This window comes from Sphaeramia orbicularis, chromosome 13 (assembly GCF_902148855.1).
Source record: "Sphaeramia orbicularis chromosome 13, fSphaOr1.1, whole genome shotgun sequence".
NCBI lineage: Eukaryota > Metazoa > Chordata > Actinopteri > Kurtiformes > Apogonidae > Sphaeramia > Sphaeramia orbicularis.
This window is the reverse complement of record NC_043969.1, coordinates 25,441,426-25,464,807: the sequence shown is the minus strand read 5'-3', so window position 1 is coordinate 25,464,807 and position 23,382 is coordinate 25,441,426. Positions and strand designations below refer to the sequence as shown.

At 39.3% G+C, this 23,382-nt stretch overlaps 1 protein-coding gene across 1 annotated transcript; it reads right to left on the bottom strand.

The window, feature by feature from the left end:
• Positions 1–520: 520 nt before the first annotated feature.
• LOC115432225 (BICD family-like cargo adapter 1) lies at positions 521–19,429 on the bottom strand. Its single transcript, XM_030153105.1, has 10 exons — positions 19,008–19,429; positions 17,444–17,659; positions 10,541–10,660; positions 10,029–10,175; positions 8,788–8,970; positions 6,085–6,249; positions 4,700–4,777; positions 3,255–3,367; positions 2,880–3,000; positions 521–1,576 (listed from the first exon to the last, which is right to left on the bottom strand). Exons 1-10 carry the CDS (start codon positions 19,251–19,253, stop codon positions 1,337–1,339), a joined length of 1,629 nt encoding a protein of 542 aa, XP_030008965.1. The 5' UTR covers positions 19,254–19,429; the 3' UTR covers positions 521–1,336.
• Positions 19,430–23,382: the final 3,953 nt, after the last annotated feature.

The following is a 23,382-nucleotide window of genomic DNA, read 5'->3' as shown; positions in this document are numbered from 1 at the left end:
TTTTGACCACTTGTATCTGGGATCTTGTCCATTCGGTCATGAAGCTCATGACCAGTTGTGTCTTTTTTTTTTTTAATTAGAATTTTTAAGATAAAGGCAGTGATATCCCTTCCCTGACTCTACATCAGGGTGTCCAATGCATTTTACGTCAGGGGTCACATGCAGCTCAGTATGATCTCAGGTGGGCTGGACCAGTAAAATAATAGCATGCTAGCTTGTAAATAATGACAACTCCAAATTTTTCTCTTTTTTAAAGTTTGAACAATACAAACATTTAATTTCCTGTAATTATTTGGCAATTTTGGAGTATGGTATTAACTTCTACAATTAAAACTACTTTTATCGGTTCTCTTTTGTTGGTTTTCTGATCAGAATCTCTTAATAGGACAAGATGATATATTTATATGCACCTACACTTTCTATATTTTATTCAGATGTAATTGGCTGAAGACTTTTGTGTTTCACACGATGCTTTCTTTGACAGTTTAGCGTACATATTACTATGTGAAAAATAAGAGTCTGAATGTACCTTTTATTATTTAATACATATGAAGATCTGAAAGGATAACTGATGAAAATATGCAGGAATCCAGTCAGTAGTCAGTCAATAACACAGTTTTGCACAAAGCAGCTTCATTATTGAACACTGAGGACAATGGTTTTACACATATATAACACACCAAGTGATCATCCAGAGAAGGCAACATTTTTGGTTTTGGAAGAAAAATTGAAATACAACATTGTCTTTGGGTGCATTTATATAACATGTATTTTCACATATTTTCTGAGTACTGTAAGTAACTTACAAAATAGTAAATGTAAATGTCGCTTCTCATATCCAACTTGGTATGTAAAGAAATTTCATTTCATTTCTGTTGATCCTTTATTACATGACAGCACTTCACTTTGAGTTAAATAAACTGAACAATATGTCCACTGATCTACAACTGTTATTTATATCATATAAAGTCTCCGACAGAGTGAATCACAATATCGGGATTATTATAAAATAAGGCACAATATTTACAGTCTTGAGCAAAAGTTTTTCTGTTTTCTGTAAAAATGAAAACCAGTGTTTCAGGTTGTCACAGTGTCAGTTTGAGGAAGGCTCAACCTCCGATTGAAATGTGTATTTAATTGCCTGTTTGTCCATGTTTCTTTGTCCGTAGTGGCTTTTGTTGTTCATCAGTGAATTACAAAGGTCTTTATGGCTCCTTTTCCACCATGTGCAGGAATGTTGAATTCAGGAGCTCCACCAATACTTCCCCTCCTCTCCTGGTTCTACATCATCTCCTAACAGACATGGAGGTACAGCTGTTGTAACACACTCTGTCCATTATTTCCCGTACTGTGCCCCCTTGCCCCGTCTTAACCAGTCCCTCCATGGAGACTGGGCTTTGTCCTGATTAGTGTCTGGACTCCAGGGAGAGGAGGAAGAGGGCTGGCGTGTCCAGGAGGTCGCTGTCCTGCTAGATCGACGGAAGAAGGACATGCCATTGGAGACAGGCTTCTTCTGAGGCTGTTCCAACTGCTGCTGGGACCTGAGCTGCTGGTTGATGATGATCTGGATGTCATCCTGAAGAAAAATGGAACAGAACAGGAATCAGCAAAAGCGTCAGATAATGGACAACACTGTCCTCAGTTTAATTCACTGTAACCTTAGCTGAAAAGTTCCAATAAAACTATTATCACTTTATCTTATTTGAGTTATTTTAAGTGAAACGTTACGGAGTCCACCTGTTTTAATGGGTAAGCCTGTGAGTGTGACTTGGTTTTTCTTTTTAGACACATGGGATCAGCCCAGCTGAGACATTAACAGTGTTACATAATAACCCTATCCCGTTAGTGTCAGTAGCAGGTTACATTTTTGATCCTTTTGGGTATGTGCATGTTTATTACTTTAAAGATACCTCATCAGTACTAGATTGACCAGTGGTGGATGTTTGAAAGCCAACAAAATTGGCCTATATCACCTTCAACCACCTACAGATATGACACTGTCAGTAATAAATCTTTGATTGATTAGAGACTGAAAAACTGTTAAACAGGACATCAAAATAATAAAAACCTAAATATCATTTTAATTCAGGGGCCACATACAGCCCAATTTGGTCTGTGGTCTTTATTAGTTCAGGTTATGCACATTTTTTGAAAGAATAGTTTGTAAATGTAAATATTTTATGCAATTTTACTTTAAAAAAAAACAAAAATTGAAGTTATCATTATTTATAGGTTATAATGATAGTAATTTACTGATCTGATGCACTTGAAATCTATTTGGGCTGTATGTGGCCCCTGAAATAAATGATTCTGACACCTCTGATTGTTAATATCCTCAGTGTAATTTCTGCATTTGATTTTGTTTGACACCCCTGGTCTTCATGGATGATGATAACACTGTATGTGAACATATGCACTTCCATTTTACAATAATAATAGAATAAATATAAAATATTTAAACAACCATCCCAGTCTCCAAGTCTCTTTTTTTTTTTTTTTTTTGCTGTTCACTGACAAACATAATTCCTAAATAAAACTAATTAGTGTTTCTGTCAAAACATTATCTGTATTATCTTTATCAAAGCACAAGGGGTCAGACAATCTAGCAGATGGCTCAGCTTGGCATAGTGACTCTACAGCAGACAGACTTGTTGAGACACCTGTCGTTCATTTCCCTCCAAACTGAGATGTATCTGCATCTGTCCCCGCCCCACCACCGAGGTCACTGTGATGGAGATGTATTTGCAGCATCTCCTGGCATGTCAGCTTATATTAACAGCTGACAGTGTGTAAATAAAATAAGGGTTTTACAAAATGGCTGTTGTAAAGATACTACACCAGAGGCTCCATGGGTCATGGATACATCAAACATCCCTCACCTGCCACGCCTCCAGTTCCTGTGACAGCTCCAGTTTGCGTTGGATGGCTTCTATTAACTGGTTGTTCAGAGACATCATGTCATTTTTACTTCTAACCAACTCTGCCTCCATCAGGTTTTTCCTACAAAGAGATAAAACGTCTTCAGTCACGTCACACCGATACAGAACGCAAACAGTATCTTTCAACATCTAGCACCATCAAAGGTGAGCCACCCACAGTATACTTTAATATTTTAAAATGTATCTGATGCATCCACACAATCCATCAGATATATTTGTGAGCAGTGAAAATATAAGGAGATATAAATATATAAATATAAATATATATTGGTGTTGAATATTATGAATAGATTTTGAGAATCCTGAGGGACTCACTTGGCAATGGCATCATCTCGGTCTCTGATGGCCTGTTGGACGACTTCAGCCTCTGCTTGTATGTTTTCCAGCTTCTGCCTCAGTTCAGCATTTTCCTGCTGCAGCTGGATGTTCTGCAGAATACAGGGGGAAATCCATTAAAACAAGTGGTGCCAGGCACAACAAACCCCACCCCTCACACATATTGTAGCTTATTTTGGCATCGATCCAGCTGATATCTCATCTATGCCTGTGGTGATGTCAGCATATCAGTTGCCTCTATATATGTGCCATGTTTGAAGTGAATTGAAACAAAAGTGATGTTTTCATAGACATCTGAAACTTTACCCAGTATAAGTAAATGGGGGGAAAGAAGATTTTAAAAATACATTAAAAATTTGAAGTTTGATCTACTTTTCCCAAAATGTAACTACATCTATTCTCACTGGCAATCTATAAACCCAATTTGGTATGAATTCAACCACTAGTTTTACTGCTACAGACATGTGAAGTTTCACCCATTATAAGTAAATGAGGAAAAAAAAAAGATTTAAAAGATTCATCAATTTTTTTTTATACTTTGACCTACTTTTCCCAAAATGTAATGACTTCTATTCTGGGTCACTGGGAATCTATAAACCCAGTCTGATATGAATTCAACCAGTAGTTTTGCTGCTAGAGTGTAAACAAACAAGCATGCAAACAAACTAATCAAACCAAGAACAATACCCCTTGCCTCCCCTTCCAGGGCGGGGAAATAAAAAATATAGATAAAAATGTAAATAAAATGATATTAAAGGGTGACTTTATAATGACATACAGCAGTGGAAAAAAGTTTTCGGACACCTTTAAAACTTTACACAATCTCAAACATTATCATGAAACATTTGCAGAAAAAGCTATTTGTGTTTCAAAAATTGATGCAGCATCACACAGACACAAACAAAGGCAAATATTTTTTTTGTTAACTGTTAAGAAGAAAAAAATAACCAAACCAACATCTTGACAGTTTCAACATGTCAAGCCCTGGATGTGTCTCAAGGGCCATTATTTGTTGAAACATTACATTTTGACCTCAATGGAACAGAGCATGTGCAGAAGAGAGCATATGGGTTTGGAAAATGGCACAATACTTGGCAGAGTTCAGTAACTTAAGACTGATTCTTAATGCAATATATCACAAATGACAAACTTTTCTCCACCACCGTGTCACCATTATAGAAATAAAAGTGATGCAACTAAAAGGCTGCAAGCAAATGTCCTCTTTTGTCACAAAGAAAAATACAATATGAAAATAAAACTTCAAGCAAGAAAAAAAGCACTAAAGGGTCACTGGATCTGTTTCTAACAAATATGGATTACAGTGACAGCAGCACAGTCAGTGCTGGCATCTCCCAATCTTCTAATAATGGACTTCAACAGGTGCCTCCCTCCCCGACAGACGTGTTTGTTCTTTATAAGGTTACCTGATCTCTCATCTCCTGTGAGGCGCTCGGATTCCCACACCGATCACCCGTCCTGCCAACAAAAGCCTGATTCAGCTCCTAGGACAAAAACATTTAGACAGAGATCAGGTGTCGCCCGCGCGTTTCACTAAGATTTACACCAAAAGGAGTTTCTGTTGTTGGCCTATTTGTATAATGCTGCAGGGGAGGAATTTGTTGGCTTGGAATATATTGTTACAATGGGAAATACAAGTTGTTGGTGTCAGTGGCCGTCGAATGCCACGAGTTACAACTGGATAATTGTATAATAATTGTCACAGAAAATGGAGAGTTAATGAAGCATATAAACAATTAAGTTCAAGCATTCCCTGGCACCCATGATCACAGCTTCCCAGAATTAAAGAAAGGAATTTATCCTGATACCATTATCTACAGAAAGTCCTGTTCCTAATAACAGCCACTAGGAGGCAGAAAAGCAGACTGAGAAAAAAAAAAAGATAATTTTTTTATTGAATTATTAATATGGACATAAATACATGTGTTTGTCTAAATATGGTGGACATTCATGTTAGAGTATGGTTTTGTTTATCTAAAAGCCGCATTTTAGTTTTTAAGTGCATGAATTTATATGATAAAATAAATATCTTACTACAAGAATATCTTACCCTAAATACAGATTCTCTTTTAGAACAATAAACGCCACAGTCCTGTCTCCTGTTTTCCTCCCAGTGTCACCTTTATTCTCTCAGATTAAGTGATAAATGACTAATATATTTTTACAGCACTCATGCATTAAACATCAAATTACATTTGAAAGCTCCTAAAATGATGAGAAAAAAAACAACAAAAAAACCCAAAACAAAACACCACAATAATTGCCAAGCTCCTGGAATGACAAACTGAGCACTAGACCAGTCACATCTGACCAAATCTGAACAGTAATCGTAATTAAAGCTGTCAGTCACATACTTAACCCCCCTCCCCACCAGCCTGAAGACACCTATAAGTGTCCAAAACCACCACTGGGTAGATTTTCTACAACCTGAAGGAAGTAGATGTCTAATTTCCTCTCAAATCTTGTAAAATCACAGATAATTACGAACATTTTGACAAAAAACTACCAAGCACTGCAGCTTTAATGCCAGAAATCTGAGACACACCTTTGATTCATCTATCAGATTTATCCTCCAATCTGGTTTTCTTTTAGCCCATAAGACCTTACTTTGCATACACGCTGTGCTTTGCATGTCATTTGCGTGTTCACGATGTACTAAAATATGATCGCATTACAGACATAAAAGCCGTAGCCTCATTTCCCCGTCCTCCTTCCATTTAAGATAAAGTCAGCCCTTTGTTCACGTTTCCTCCTCTGTCCTATATTCCCATTTTGTGTGGTGCTCACTCACCTGAGGGCTGCATGCCTGTGCCAGGGTTTGGGCCACTCCCTTCAGCCGATGAAGCATGGCCTGCACATCGTCCTGTTGATCTGTGACCTCTGTGTTCCCTGGGCTGTTCGGTTCACAGGTCAAAGGCTGCAGCAACTGAAGAATGGACCCCATTTCTTGAGTTATCTGTGTAGAACAGGACACCCGGATGTTAATTATTACTTTGAAAGCAGCTATAAAAGTGTTGGGTTCCTTTCACAGTATTGCTTGGGGGCTGGTATTTTATATTTGGCCTACATTAATGCAGCTTGTGTTTCAGATATGTTCACAAAACGCAAGCTGGTATAACAAAGACATAGGGTTATAAAGAAAATGTTTTCTTTTTTGACAGCTTCCATGTTTTCTCAGCACACATCAGGTTTTGAGTGACGTCAGGTATTTACACAGTGGGAGGGGTAGGCATTACCTCATTTCTTTGTTTAGTGTCTGTGTGTCACATATATATAGATAAGACTGCTTTAATAGATATCATATGAACAGACAGGTTAATCATAAAACGTCAGAACAAGTTACCAACGCATGTGTAAATGTCAGTCAGACCACACAAACCAGAAACTCCAACAATGTGGCTATGACAAACAGGAAATGTAGTGAATGACTCATAAGAGCACATTTTCCTGCTCGAGCCGAACAATAACAGCGGACACCCAGAGAGTGAGAAGAAGAGTACCTGGCTCCACTGTCACTGACTTTTCCTTTCCCACCTCCCAGAAATAACTGCAAATTCAGCACAACTTGTGTAACATATCACTGAGGCGTCGGCACTTTGAAAATTTGGACTTTAACACCTACCCGCTGCTAAGAGTCTGAGCGTGAAACACATGTCACACTGTTATGGAGAACTTGAACAAAATGTTCTTACGCCATGTTCCTCACTGCAGAGAAAGTTTGCTCCATGATGAAAACAAATACTCGTAGTTTAACTTAATTGCTGAATGGGTGATGAGTGAGATCTGACTGTACAGGAAAGACTTGTTTAGTATTCACATTTCCAATCATCACAGGAACAAAATTTCCCCTTGAAATACTGCAGTACTGGAATCACTATGGGCAGGACTACAATAACTCTACACTTGCCAACCACAATATGGAGAAGCACATAAACATACATAGTTAGTGCAGTTTTATGACTTTAGAGCCACACTGTAGACAAGGCTGTTTTTGTGGAATGGGTTAGACAAATGTTTTCTCACTTCTGATTAAAGACTTACTTTCAATTCACACCTTTGCTCTAAAGCATGTAGTGATACTTCAGCGTGTGTTCAAAGCACTTTTGTCTAGTGCAACAATTAGAAGGCTATTTAGAGCAGCGGGGCTAACTGTGGAAATGGCTTGAAGTGAATTACACTACTTGTGCTCATATTAATTCAGGTGCAATATTTTGGCTCATTAATGCTTTTGTAATTGCTTTTGGAGACACAATCGGCTTTTTGCTCTGCTTGTTTGAATGTCCAACCATTTCTTCTTTAACAAAAATATATCACCAGTGTTCCCTTAAAAAAGCCACATTTACAGACTTCATATGAAATTTTAATCTGTAAATTTCCATGAATTTGGGGACATATTCATGACGTTACATTCTACAACTAACTGTGTATATGAAAAATACCCAAATTTACCACAGTGCATCTTGATTTATAGTATATATGACAACTTGTGTAAATCAACATCTACAACTACATCTCAATGTGCAAAATATCAGACATTTTACTTCCCAATCCACATACAAAAGTCCTAGTTCCTGGTGTAGTTTCAAGCTGTGCCTTATATACTCATATCATATACCTTACGTCCCTCCCCTCCTGAATTCAGCTAAGCCAGATACTTCCACTGGATAACTATTGCAGTATTTTATACACTGCCCGGCCAAAAAACTTATCACATGGATTCAACTAATCAAAAAGGTAAATGCCTCCCATTGGACAACTACTGCAGGAGTAATGTTTATGTTTCAACTGCAACGTCTTTAACCCTTTAACTGATGCAGAGAGTAACTTCTCATTTCTTCAACAACCAACATTTTGATAGAGAGCACAAAGATTGGACTGAGTTTTAATGGAAAAAGATCATGAGGTCTGATGAGTCCAGACTGACCTTGTTCCAGGTGGATGAAGTGATTACCCATCATGCCAAGTGCCTAGAGTATAAGCCTGTGGGGGCAGTGTTATGATCTGGGGTTGAATTTGTTGGTCAGGTTTAGGTTCAGCAACATTATGTGTTTAAAAATGACAGAAAAAAATATGCTACTGAGCTGAGATAACTAACTTAACTTAAGATAGATGAAATAATGTTTGTTATGATTTGGTGCTATATGAATAAAATTTGATTGATTGATTAATAATGTTATCAAAACTAATGCCAGTCTGAGTGTGGGACTTCTGTCTTTAGCCAGACTGTGTACTTGTCTAAGTAAAGCCAGGTATTATTAAAATCCAATTTCCTAGCACTGCATGAATTGAGACCACCTACAAGTACAAGCTATAGAGTACAACAGTACAGTGTCAAATGACTGATCTGCCTGAACACTGAGTGATACTGTTCACGATTGTACAAATCCTGATATAGATGTAACACATTTAAGTGCTCTTGGTGTTTGGCCTTAAAAACTCAGATCTCTCAGCTGTCCTGTGCACGGGTTGAAGGATCCGCTGTGTTCATTCGTACCTCTTCTTTGTTGACTCCCAAGGCAGCGGTGGTCAGACTGTCCTCCAGCTCGGACAGCAGCGATGCGTCTCCTCGGCTTCTGGCTTCCTGCAAGGACACCTCCTCCTGAAGCTCCTCCACCTGAGCTTGTAGCTGCTGTGAGTGACCCCGTGCCACCTCCACCTCCTGCCATGCCTCGGTTAGCTGAAAACACAAGGAGCAGGACACAAAGAGAAACTGAATCAGCATGAGAGAGACAGAAATTGTACTATAGGAGGCAAATATCATAAAAGATAAGTTTAAAGTTGTTTCATATAAAGATGTATTTTGTTAAATAATGTGATTGTTATGTGTCCTTGTGGCTAACAGTAGCATTGAATTGGTGACAAATGGGAACTATTGATGTCGCCATCATTATTCAGGACAACAAGAGACAGGTTTTAAAGGTTTCTTCTCTTTTTTTTTCTCCACCTTCACATTCTCAAAATAAATGATCTATCAATCAATGTTATTTTATCCTTATACACAGGGAAAGTTCAAGTTATTGTCTTTGTTTACTTGGCTGTTGCACCATATCCTATTTGTATTTGGCCATTCCATTGTGCAGTTTAGTGGACACATAAATACACTATCAAGTCATTCCATCATCGTTTGGGTGACTGCTGAACACTAAATGTAACTTCATTAATTCAAATCTTGTTTTGCATGTTTGTTTGTCATGGAAGATTTATTATTAATGTTCTTGAGCTCATATTATCTGTGTTCAATGAGTGACAAAGGTGTTCACTGCTCTAAGATCATATAGATATGTCTAAAGTATTTTACCAAGTCCCTGTATGCTCTTTAAAAAGTGTAGTGGAAAAAACACACACACACACACACAGTCAGTGGGAAAGAAATCCTGACATGCCAGATTCCAGCCTTTAGCCCAACATGAAACTCAACGAACATGAGTGGAATCCAGATTTGCGAGTGAAAGTCACAATGATGGGGATGAGGTGATTGTTTAGGAGTGCTTTCCGCAATCCTGCCCAAACCCAGACAGACAACCGGGGATTGGAAAATTCCTTTGTCATTGAGCCTCTTTCATTCATACACCAACTGCACTGTGCTGTTTAGTGATACAATGGACACTAAACAGTGTGTATTTACTTTGAAGACCATGTGCAGCTCTTGCTCTGCTCCTGTGTTTAGGTTTCTATGCACATTTCCGTACATCAGTACAAGTCCGTACAGTTTGCATGTATAGTGTAATTATGTACCTGCTGTCTCTGCTGCTGGCTCAGTTGGTCATGCAGTGCCAAGCGTGTGTGTAAAGAGGCCAAACTCGCTCTCAGCTCAGCATTTTCTTGACACACAACCTCCAAACGTTCCTCCAGCACCTGTTCCTTCTGGGTGAGTCGCAATACCTTCAAAAAGACACCAGAAAAAACACATCAAACAACCTGAGTAACTACAAAATGTGACAAAATATCTGTCAAAGATAAACTCCCTCTTCCCAAATGCAGTGTTAAAACCTTGTTAATCTGTGTATGTTTGGAAACTAATTATCCATATTCTGTTTTTGCACTAAGCAGCATCGCAAAGCAAGATAATGCAGAAAGTGACAAAACACTGACAGGGAATAAATGAATACACATGAAGAAACAAACAGTGTACACTGAGTACAAGCTGCTGTCAAAACAAGAACACTTTACTGCCACGTGCACATTATGGATTAAGTTTGGCTGTGATCACGCTTGCATTTGTGTGTGTTTTGGAGAGTGGACATTACCTGCTCCCTCATGGCACTGATCAGCTCCTCCTCCTGTGCCCTGTTCTGGTTGCCTTTTTGCTGTAGCTCTTCTTTTAAAGCCTGCAGCTCACTGGACATGGCCCTCTCCACCTCCATTGCCTACAAAGACACACCAAAAAATGAGATTCATAGATGTATCATAGAGGTCAGGTATATAAAGGATTGCTCATTTTATGCACCTTGTAGTTTTAGAGATAAGGATGAAGGATATAGAGATATAGGGCAAAAAAACACATGAAACAGAAATGAAATCATGACCAAAATAGGTATGACCAAGGGTATAGTCAGCGTGAAACTCATTGCTACACAGTCTTGCCTAAGGCAAACTGAGACAAAAATACAGCAGATGATCCTGGGATAAAGTCCAGTGAACAAGATACAGATGGAAGAAACACAACAAGATATCAGCCTGAAAGGTGGGGATTAGGTGTCTAAAATAAATATCTGTTTAATATTGTTTTCCTGCAGGTCATGCTGCAAAAGATAAATGAAAGATGGTTTCTGTGCTGCCTTTGAAAAGAACAGCTGCAGGGTACAAGGTCTTTTGTGACTAAAGATGAATATAAAAGGTCAAAGGAATGTATTTATACTATTTCTATGCACAAGACACATGCTTATATTTTCAGATATTCACTTTTTTTCCATTAGAAAATTGGGCTTGTTTTCTCTCTTTCAATATAAGTTCTTTTTTTTAAAACCTCACATCATTATGTCCACACACAATCATTTTTATCATTCTATGTCATACAATAGATAAGCAGATATTGTCTCATATGAACAGGTCCCCAAGGCAAAATATAGGGGAATCACTGTTGTTCACTGATCTAAGGGAATAATATTGGCAATTGGATCACATAGCACATCTCATGTTCAGTGTTAAAGACTCATTTTCAGTCACTTAGGACAGAATTTTCTGCACAGAATGTGTTTGTTGCACAGAAAAGTTCCATGAAGTTGTTGTAAAAGCAGCTGATAATGGAATCTAGTCTATCCATATACTGTACATTTCTAATGTTTATCTGTTGGGTATTAGATATTTCTGGCTGCCCCAAAAAGTGAATCTCCTGCTATCAGAGAACATAGAAGATCACAGCTGGCTCCAGAGACACTATCACAAATTCGGCCTCTGGGTCTTAGAACGGCTTCAGTAGGCTGAATTTTTTGTGCCACTGGGCAAAAAATTCCATTGCAACCATTCCATATATTGTTCTGAGTGAAAACTAGACCACTGGAAATCTATCTAGCTCTGATGAAAGACTGCTGATCACACACCGAACAGATTCACAGATATTATGACTAGAGGCCTTTTCTTCATTGAAGCAACATGGCAGCTCCCCTACCTGTGACATTTCAGCTTTACATTTACCAGCCATTTTTGTTTTTATGGATGGAGAGGAAAGAGCTGGGGTGTGTTTTCAAACTCTGGTGTTTTTTTTCTGCTTCTAGAACTTTAACTTTACTTTTGATGAGCTCAGAGAAACTTTCTCTCTTTAGCAGAAAAATAAGTGAAAACCCTCAAAGTGTCAAATATCACAAAGTTTTCAAATTAAAGGGTAAAGTAAAAGAATACTGAAAATACTTCTTCACCGTCAGCCTTTTTTTTTTTTTTTTAACCCTTTTAAGACTGCCATTATAACAGGCCACCAAGGTGTCTTCACGTTTTCTTTGCAATGAAAGTGTCACAAAATGTCTTTTTTGCCAATTCTTTTGCATCTTTGTTTTCAGGAAGAACTTAGCTTTCTACAAATAAAGCTATAAATAAATTTTATAAAAACTAAATGCTTAAAACAGTTTGTTTTAGTAAAAAAGAAAAAAACGGACTTGAAGTTTTTAGCATGTGTATTATTAGAAACAACTGTAAATGTCCATAATGACACTTTTTGAGATTTCAAAAATAGACTATTCAACTATTTTACATCTGCTCAAACATGCTTTTTGGTCTTGAACATTCAGTATCCATATTGTGGTTTCATATTTTTTGCTATTTCCAGGCATGTTTTAGCCTGTTTGGAAGTCTCTGAAACAGTTCCTTTCTACCTGTAATACAGTCCCACATTGCTGTCATAAAGTGTTATTTAGTGTCAGAAAGCTCAGGCATTTCTGATGGCATTTGAATTTTGTGGATAGCGCAAATGATTTACTGTAATGTGAATGCTGTAAAGTGCAAAATGCAGCACCAGAAAGACTGCCGTTGTTAAAGGGTTAAAGCGCTTGTTATTTCTTATAAGCTGTGGAGATGCAAAACACATGGAGGACTTTGGGATGCCAGTGCTCCAGTTCTGAAACTCCAGTAAACACACCAACTGGTTGCCCTCCCCAATCCCCACCCTACCCCCTGTCCACGGTCTGGGACTTTTGATTCCCCTTACTCAGCAGTTTGGCGGGCCCCTGTCAGGTCCTATCACAGACGCATAATGCAAGATGAAAGGCTTGCCCCCGCGGCAGATGGAGCGAGGGCATCTTGGTCTTGTTGTAGATGACGACAATACAATGTGGCCGAGGGTAAACTTGGACATGGAGTGGGTATAGCATATGAGGACAGCTTGTGTGTTTGAAGTGAGGCCTTAAATTAGCGAATGAGTGTGTGAGCATGTGTGATGAGAGTACAGCAGGCACTAATGGCCAAAAACAAAACAAAGCATGCAGACACAATAAGGAGGAGGGAGAAGCCAAAGGAGGGCTTGAGTCTCTACAGCATCATTACCACTGCTTAGACTCCACAACCCCGTCCCCTTCCACAATAGAAGCAGCGACCCACTGAGAATCACCAGTAACAGGAGTGGAAAGAGGACAGGACATTTGGCAAAGACACACAAAGCCTTAGATGATATCCCCTCACGTGGCCCCCAAGCGCCGGGTCCTCAGCGGTCCAAACACCTAACAGCTGATGACCCCAGCTACAGCCGAGGCCCTCGGGGGAGAGCACAGAGAGGATGCCTCTCCCTTGGGATGATGGGATGTTTGGGTATGAGGGGCAACATCAAAGCAGGGAATGAGAGATTTATATCTCCCTGTAATGTATATTGTCTTTTTTCTTTTTGTGTGTGAGCTGCGTGATGCTAACAGAGGGAGCAGAGGTCAGGGGGGGGGGCTCGCTTCAGTTCAGCCTTCTCTTTTTAACAATAACGAAAATCCACAGTGAGGAATTTAACACAGACAAGGAACTGTGATCCGTAACTCTGGTGGGTAGGAGGATTTGAAGACACTTACAGCACGTCTGCACTCATTGATTTAAAAGTGGCAGAAAATGGATAACTTCTGTGGCTATTAATTCTTAAAATACTTATTGTATTGAAGTGTTGATTATTTCAGAATAATCATGAATCATAAAGTAACAGAAAAATCCTCACTCTTTGGAAGTGGAGGTGAGAAAAGTCAGAGCACTGATCAAAACAGTGATTGTTTTCTTTTTTTTTTATAGGACAGTCATCCCAGTAAGACAATTTTATCAGTTTTAACTTTGTAAAGTCAAACTACTGATATAATTTCTGCAAACAATGCTGAAAAATCTGATTCAATATTGACTCAAGCACAGCTTTTTGCAGCAAGTGTGAACACTGAATCATGATAACCCAAACTCTGGAGACTTGAGTCGGTAATTTAACTTGACATAGATCAAACAAAGTGCTTACCTTTCATTTTAGTGTTTTTGATATTTATTTTCTAATCAGTGGTGCTTCCCAAGAACCCGGCAAGTTCTTCAGCATTTCCAGCTTATCTTTTCAAAATGTTACTCCCTTTCTGCTCTGGCATTTCTTTCTGAAGATCTATTTAGATCCCAATTTCCAGTGAAATCACAACTTTAGTCATTACGCAGCAGTATTTTCTTTTACAGAAGAGATAGTAAAGTAGAAAACCTCATCACAAAATGTTTTCTTCTTTCTCTATAAATGTTCCATCTCATGATTTTAAGATGGAAATTCCCTCAACAAAGCATAAGGTGTGACAAAGTCATTAAGAGAAGCTTCAGACAACAGGTAACGTCATTCACCACCTGATTTTTGCAATGTGTGTAAACATTGTTAAATCATGTGACAATCTGGCACACATTAACATTGTTTTCATGCGGGCACTTCCTCAACTGCATGAGGATGGAGCACTTTCTTTACTGCTCAAAACCTGATGAATTTCTCTTTTGGCTTTTGGTGCTGCAATCCTGAAATCCTCCTCCAGATTCCTGTCATGTTCTTGTTGAACTCATTTGAGACTGTGTTTTAAGTTCTTTCAAACCTGCTGGAGCTCATTGTAGACTCACAGTTCATAAGGCGCAGACATCAGCATCTTCCCAAATTTGAGGAGTTAGAGTATGTGCCCAAGTGTGGGGGTTTTGGGGAAGATCTCACTAGAAAACATCATTTCACATCATCCTGGACCATTACTATGGCTGTATTTGTATGGAATTTAGGAAATGCTAGAGCCGATGATTGACAAACATTAAAAAAAAAAAAAAAATGTGCTAAAGAAGTGGGGCCCACCTACAATCATTAACCATCAGCTCTCTTCACCTCAGACAGTGCATTAAAGCCATATAAAGATAAGGAAAACACAGATTGAACTGACACATATTTTAAACTTGGTAAAGCTGTGAAACTTTAACATTTCCTTCCTTAACTTAACTTTACATAAAGATAGCAGTTCCCACTATATTTGCTCCAAACACTCAACTGAAGCCTGATCATGGACAGAACAAATTGTCCCGTTACAATGATAACTGCGGGCACGCCTGTACAAACACACACATAATGACAGAAACCCAACTCACCACAGCTGGCAACGACACAACACAGGCAGAGCACCCTTCACAATGTCTGCTAAAAACACCACAGACATGGACATTTACACTCCAAGTCCTTCTTTTTTCTCCGATCTTGACACGTCAACTTCACAGAGCTACCCTTGGCTGAAGCCAGACAGCCAAACGAAACATTTTCTCCACTTCCTTCCCACCTTTTTATCTAAATTGACTTTTTCCTGAACTCCTGGGAGTCTGCTTTCCATAGAACTCTTTGAGCCTGTCCACGGAGGCAAAAGGACCTTCATAGTTCCTTATTATGCTCCTTATTCTGTGGACCTTGACTCCTGGGAGGGTGTATAGTGTTGTCTGGCTTCATTTTTAACTTTCTGCATATTTGAGATTGCAAAGCATTTTTAGATATAACAACCTACGCAAGAATATGCAGTATTAAATTATGCATCATGTAGAATATATCATGACCTCAGTGTTTATCAGACTCTTTCGCAGGCTGGAAAAATACTCAGGGCTATCCATTCAGTCAGCACTGGGTGGTTAACTGATAACAGGCTGTAAAGTCTATCACTTCTAGTATGGCGTTAGGATGAAAAAGGTAATAAATACAAGTACATGATGCATTTGTCGATAATAACTTACCAGAGATATTGCCCATTATGTCATACAGGTTTTCTTTCATCAAAGTTCTGTTAAAAGTTAACTTAAAGTCACTGAATAAGATGGATTCGGTTCTGGAATAGTTCCTAAGGTACTGATCCTTCTGCCAAAAATCACAACACTCAAGAATCATCACGTCTCCAAAGCCTTTGTAAGCGTCTACTCACATTCTAATGATGTCACTGAATTTCACTTGGTTACATATTATTTTCATCCAGGTTCACACTGGCATGGTCCATCTTCTTCATGTACCTTTTCTGATTTATTTCACGTGTCTCCATCTCTCAGGCTCCAATGAAAAGTGTCTTTTTAAAACAACATATTGGTTCTTTTATAGTAAGCATTTTGCCGTGGCCTTGCTCAAAGTCTATAAAAAGCCTGTGAGTGTGGCCTTGCTCTGGCACAGATTAAACTCAGACAGATACCTGAGTGCTTTGCAAACAGTATTTCAGTGTGTGTATTGGGTGACAGTGAGTCTTATCTAGCTCGACTCAGAGCTGCAGCTTTGGTATTTGTTTCACAGAGGCTCAGATACCTGTTACAGCCAAGCTCTGTCTTCTCTGTTCAGCCAGTCCAGAACACTCTGAGTACCATTAAATATGTAGTCCTGAGCCCCATGATCAACTAGTTCTCAATATTAACCCTTAAAGACCCAGACCTGTTTTTGTGGCAACTCCCAAATGCAATTTTCTCATTACATCTAACTATTCCTAAGTGATTTACCATAATTTAATATCCTATTATCCTCTGCATTTTTTCAGTAAAGTCATGTATTTTCTATATTTAATTTACTGGTCATGTAGATGTTCTTAAAATCTTGGGAGGGAATTCAAAGATTAGATGAAAAAGTGACTTGTACTGCACAAAATATCATTATCTGAACATGAAAACAGTGTCTACTGTTATTAGTAAAACACGGGTTTTACTAGTGAATCAATGTTGTAGTATGTCGTAGGATGTTTAAAACTAAGGTATTCAATAAATGTAAAATATTAGGATAAAGTAAACCAATTATCAGTATGACTAAGATTTTGCTTAGATTATATTATTTGTCTTATCTATATTATTATTTAAAACTGTGCCACCTTGTTATCTTGTTTTGTTTCTGCAACTTTCCTTCTTGTAAATAGGGTAGGCATAAATAAGCTGTTGCTTCAGCCTACGCCTTTTTGCCCATGTTTACTATAGAAATCCAAACTGTATGTATTTATATAACATGTTTTGTTAAATGGACGAATAAATAACTGGTAGATGATGGTGTTACCACGTTCACTATGGAGCATCTGAAAATCCAACGGGCCATATCTGATGATGAAAAGCTTAGAAACTGCATTTTACCTCGATTATATAAATGTATTGATAGGATTAATGGATCAAATGTTATTTAACATTTTAGATCAGTTAATACTTTTGGTCACTGGAGGCTCTTTAGGGGTTAAAACACTGCCTCCATTGTGTCCATCTGTTGGACTCACAGTGTTGAGCTGCTCCCGGAGAAGCTGAGTTTGCTCGCTGTGCTCCAGCTGAGCTCGACTCTTGTCCCTCTCCGCCTCGCTGAGGGCCAGGGTGAGCCGCTCCACCTGGGCGCTCAGCTCCCTCACATCCCTCTCCAACTCCCCCACTTGGCTCTCCCACTGGGACTGGCAGCCTTCCAGCTTCAGCCGCAGCTCATGCCTGCCCTGCTCCAGCTCCTGCACAAAGACACCATCAACACCAATGAGGGTCAGCAAAGGTCACACAACTCTGCACACAGAGGTCATCTGCAGTTGGGTTCACATGTTTACAGAGTACAGAACATGTGGATGACGTAGATGTGGACTGAAACTACTCTGTTAATAGATGATCTGCCTTGGCAACCAGGTAAACTCAGTCAGTGTTTAAAGGATCCTGGGAAATATATGACAGAATGAAAACAGTCGATTCATTGATTAGCTAATGGACTAAAAAGTGAATCCTCCACTGTGGTAACAGATTAAAGTCACATCTTTCAACAAAAATCCTGGACATCACAGCATCGAGCACATATCGTCTGCCTTTTACTGTTCATGTCACTGTAACCTCTATAATGAAAGGAACAGTTGCACCTCAAGCACCATCTTAAGATTCTGTCAGTTTCAATCAGCACCTTTTGCAAGAACACGGCAGCAAAGCCATCACGTTTAGTTTGACCTGACTGAATAATACTCACACCTGATAAGATTTACAGCTGAACAGCTTAAAGTGACATCAGCTATGACAAACGTCCTCAGTTCATCTTCTATCTCTTCTTTCATTCCTGGATTCATCTCTTGCATTTAACCACACCCCATATCTTAGCTATTAAAATCACCTGCTGACCTTTAGGTTACGTTAGTATTTGGATGCTTTTATTATACACATTTAATTAAAAGGATGTCTCAAACCAATACACATGCATGTGCAGCCAGTGTGGGATGTTTCTTCTTGTCTGTTCTCTATTATTCAGTGGTGGTGCAGCAGTAAGAGAAACAATTCCTATGGTTTAATTTATGAGTGAACACCCATTTACATTTGCAGGATATAGAAACAGTGAGTGATATGACGAGGAATGAGGGAATATTCCATTTCTTTTTAAGCTTCAACCCCTTAAAAATAACTCAAACACTCCCAAATGTAGCAAGAAGAGAAGGAATACAACTGGATCAAATTAACAGCAGCAGAATTAATCATGTTAGTTTCGGTTGAGGCATCCTGGAACAATGTCCAGACAGACTTATGAGTCCCTTGTACAGTATTACAGAAGGCAAAACTGGGTTCAAGTTTTTCAATATATTTGAGAAATATTAATCTACAGCCTGATCATTATAAAGTAATATTATTGTACATACCTGAGGATTGAAGACACTAATCCTTCACATCAAGAGCTTTTTGGGGTCATTTTTTCATCGCAGCCCACTTCACACAAAAGTCCCAACCGCGCCAAACTTCATCCAACCACACTTTTCACCTGATGGCTTTAAATTCACTATTTATTAAAATTATGGTCACGACGCTTTATCAAAAAAGAGCAGATTGTCTTACCTCCAGTTTGTCTGCGTATTGTTCATGAAGTTTTTCGCTCTGCCCTTTCAACTGACGATTTTCCAGGAGCAATGCGTTTCCCAGCTGGGCTGCCAAAATAACCTCTTCCTCCTTTTGTTTCAGAGCGGCCAGAAGTTCAGTGGGGTCTTGATAATCTGTTATTTCCTCCGCTCCGTAGTCGAAGTAGAAATCCTCATCCAAGTCCATTCCCTTGGACTTAAAACCCCACTCATCCAATCGATCCATATCTTTAATAATAATAATGATAATATTAATAAACTGCTGTATCTTTGGACGCGTAATGGACAAATTAAGACGCAACCCCGTGCGTAAAAAGTGCCATCAGCTGTGAGTGTGTGAGACGCGCATCCACCACACACCTGATCTGCTACACTGTCAGTCAGTGTCTAGATGTGAACGAAGCTGAGCAGGTTTCGGCTGTGGTGAAAGTAGGCTGGTCCTTCTGTCACCAGCAGATGACTGTGTGTGTCTCCAGGGGGAGTTGTCCTCTGTCACCTGAGCAACAGTTTCCATCCCAACGCGACTGACACCTGCCACCTCATTCAGGACGCACAGGCTGTTTAACAATGCAAGGTCACAAACACCTGCATGGGGCTGAATCCAGTAAATACTTTTTAACCTCATTTATTTCATTAGTTTTATTCATGTACATTTAGTCACAGCAGAAGTTAGAAACTGGCAGAAAAAAACATGCAGCAGTGAGGTCTGACTGTTTTTTTGTTTGTTTTTTTGAGTGTGTGAATGTGTGTGATGAGATGTGATGTGAATGGGCTTTTGTTTATAATGTTTTGATATTATTGTTGTTTATACTGTAAATGTATACCTCTGTTGAAAAGCCCAACCAGGAATGAGAGGAGCAGACTAGCTCAACACTTAATGCTCTGCGAAATATGAAATGTTCAATATATCCACCAGGTTTCACTGCATTGTCCCTGATAAATAAATGAATAAGAATTTAAATTGTTTTATTAGAGGTGGGGCAAACCCTCTCTGCAACTGCAAGGATTAAAAAGAGAAAGAAAGGACAGATAAACTTTGTAATCCATAATATGTCTTTTGACTCTTTTGTCTCCTTTTGTTGATAAATGCACATTAAAACAGTGCACTTTGTCCTAATATTAAAGCACATTCTCTTATTTTATAGGCTACTGCTGCTTTTTGACTCTTCTTGTCTCATCATACATGAAACCATAGATATTCTTTTCAATTTGTATTTTTCACTTGAGTCAAAATGTAGCCATCTGATTTATTCTTCAGAATAATATCTGCTGTTTAAGGTAAGCCCATAGGCAGTGAACTATGTGGAGCCTCCACCACAAGGGGGCAAATAATCATGCCCCATGCACTTTACTTCATGTACATTTTAGTTGTTATTTCTTATTGTATATGCATTGCATTTGATTGTTTATTGGACTTATTTTTATTGTAATTTTTTGTTGTGACTGCTGAGGATAATGCTGATAAATTGCTTTTCATTGTAGCATAACAATGACAATAAAGTTCTGTTCTATTCTATTGTAACCTAATCTGTTCTCTCTATATGCCTCTAGTGAAATCAGGCTTATCATGTTTGAATACAGTATAAATAAATCAGCAAAGTTTTCAAAATCTCCTATGATATTATGTTTTGATTCATTTGCATATATAATCAAAAGCGGTTTTGGTTGTGTGACATTATCTAATTAATTAATTAAGTATAAATGGCTCTCTCTCTGTATACTGTACATGTGTTCTCACTGTCTCACACAATCCCTTCACAAAACAAGGGTTCAACAAGTGCTCCATGCACGATCACGGCTGCAGAAGAGAGGGAGTGTCTCTTGGCTTTGTCTGGGCGCTTGCCAGAGGTCAAAGGGCAACCCCCTTGAGGTTTCACGGAGCAAGGGAGCAGTGTCAGGGGAATAAAAGATGAGGCATCGTGACGCATGGCAAGGCTTTGTGAGGAGGGGAGCACAGCTTCTGTACATATGGCACCAGGGAGCGGGCAAACACATAAACACTGTACATGAAGGCTCTGTGTGCTACACTGCCATTGTCTCCATTGTTCGTTGTTGTTTATAGGCTACTGATGGAGGGGCTTATGCCGTAAGTGTGACGAGGCGTCTCACTTACCACTGTAGTGTTGTCCAGCTGGGCCTAATGTGTTCAGTCAACAGAGGGGAGACCTTTCAAAGTCAGGCATTACCGTCACATTCAGACAAAGGCTGTGTCTCAGTCAGATACCAGGAGGAAAAACAGGCCTCAGAGCTGCTCCAAGGATGTGAACATCAGCAGACCCCATGCCCTATTTTATTCAATCACACCACTCTATTGCACTTTGGTGCCTTGGTAATGATGCCACTTAAGTTCAAGGTGTTGTGCTGCAGCAGGAGGTGAAAAGAAAGCAAAGCTGTTCAGGCAGGAGTGACATTTTAAATCAAAGAATCACTTGTTGTAGCGCTGTATACAGTCATGATGCTGTACCACAGGTAAACGTGTGCGCTCAACCATTATAAGGTGAAAGTAAATGCCAACATCTACAGGATCTGTGATGGGGAAAGGGCATAGTGTGCAAAATGATGCTCAGAGTGATGACAATATAAAGAGAGGAAGTATTGATTAGAGTGAAAACAAGGAGCCGGTGCAAACATAGTGAGTGACACTACAGAAGAAAAATAGTGATTTCAGTCAAGAAGAGAGGGTACATGTTTATCTGATACTTTTCTAAACCCTAAATAAATAGAATATATTTACATGGCCAACCCAACATCACTATTCATCTCTGTCTGCAGGGTCAAAGGTTAATGGGAATAGGTCAGCACAGAGAGAGAGAGTGATCCATACATTTGGATTTGGTCAGTAAATATGATAAGAATTTGATATATGTTAATTTAGTGCACACACATTTAACTACACATTTAACTACTGCTGCAGGATGCATTAAACCCTGTGGGAAAAGTCAAGAAAATTTCACCAAGTAAACTCATGCACATACAGATCTCTGGCGACACCTAGTGGAAAGAAAAATAAACTACAATATTATGTTCAGCTTTATAATTTTCAGTCCCTCCAGGATTTCGCGGGATTTTTTTAATTTTTTTATTTTTTTTAATTGTTGCGGCCTAAAATGCCTGATTTTGCGGCAGCTTTTCCAAAAAATTGCGGTGAAAGTTGCAATGATTTGAGGTTTCTTTTATTAAAGTCACAGGAACATGGGCATTTGCAAATGACCTAAAACAGTCTGTTTGGAGTTTTTAGCCTTAAAAAGCACCAGGAAGCAATGACGTTCTTTGCCACTATGCTCTGATTGGTTGATGTTCTGTGATGCTGTGCTCTCATTGGCTGGCATTCTGTGATGCTCCAGTTTCACTAGCTGATGCTCTGTGACACTGCGCTCTGATTGGCTGGCGTTCTGGGACGCTGCGCTCTCATTGGCTGATGTTCCGTGACACTTCGCTCTGATTGGTTGATGTTCTGTGACGTTGCGCTCTCATTGGCTGACGTTCTGTGACGTTGCGCTCTCATTGGCTGACGTTCTGTGATGCTGCGCTCTCATTGGCTGGCGTTCTATGACGCTATGCTCTCATTGGCTGATGTTCCATGACGCCACGCTCTGATTGGTTGATGTTCTGTGATGCTGCCCTCTCATTGGCTGATGTTCCATGACGCTGCGCTGTCATTGGCTGGCATTCAGTGACACTGCGCTCTCATTGGCTGGCGTTCCGTGACAGTTCGCTCTCATTGCCTGACGTTCTGTGACGCTGCGCTCTCATTGGCTGACGTTCTGTGACGCTGCGCTCTCATTGGCTGGCGTTACGTGACACTGCGCTCTCATTGGCTGACGTTCTATGACGCTGCGCTCTGATTGGTTGACGTTCTGTGACGCTGCACTCTCATTGGCTGACGTTCTGTGACGCTGCGCTCTCATTGGCTGGCGTTCCGTGACAGTGCACTCTCATTGGCTGACATTCTGTGATGCTGCGCTCTGATTGGCTAACGTTCTGTGACGCTGTGCGTAACGCTGTGCGTGATCAGAAGTATCTACTGATCTAAACCGTTTAATAACTGTTGATCCACTAATCCTATCAATACATGTAAATAATTGGTGTAAAATGCAGTTTGTCATCTTTTCAAGGTTATCAGATATGACCCATTTGGATGTTCAGATGCTCCATAGTGAAAATGGAAACACAGTCATCTTCTATTACATTGATTCACCAGTAAAACCTGTATAGTTGGATCAATGACAGTGGATGGAGACACTTGTTTTTATGTTCAGTTAATGATATATTTTGATGAAAAAGCAGCTTTTTCTTCAGTTTTTTGTGTTGCTGATATAATAACCCTCAACTTTAATCTGAGCTTTTATAAAAAT

Coding starts and splice junctions, on each gene's coding strand:
- LOC115432225 (XM_030153105.1), bottom strand. CDS start 19,253: ATGGATCGATTGGATGAGTGGGGTTTTAAGTCCAAGGGAATGGACTTG. Junction 4,778..6,084: donor CACAGGCATGCAGCCCTCAG/GTGAGTGAGCAC, acceptor TTTTTGTCCTAG/GAGCTGAATCAGGCTTTTGT. Junction 3,001..3,254: donor CGAGATGATGCCATTGCCAA/GTGAGTCCCTCA, acceptor ATCTCTTTGTAG/GAAAAACCTGATGGAGGCAG.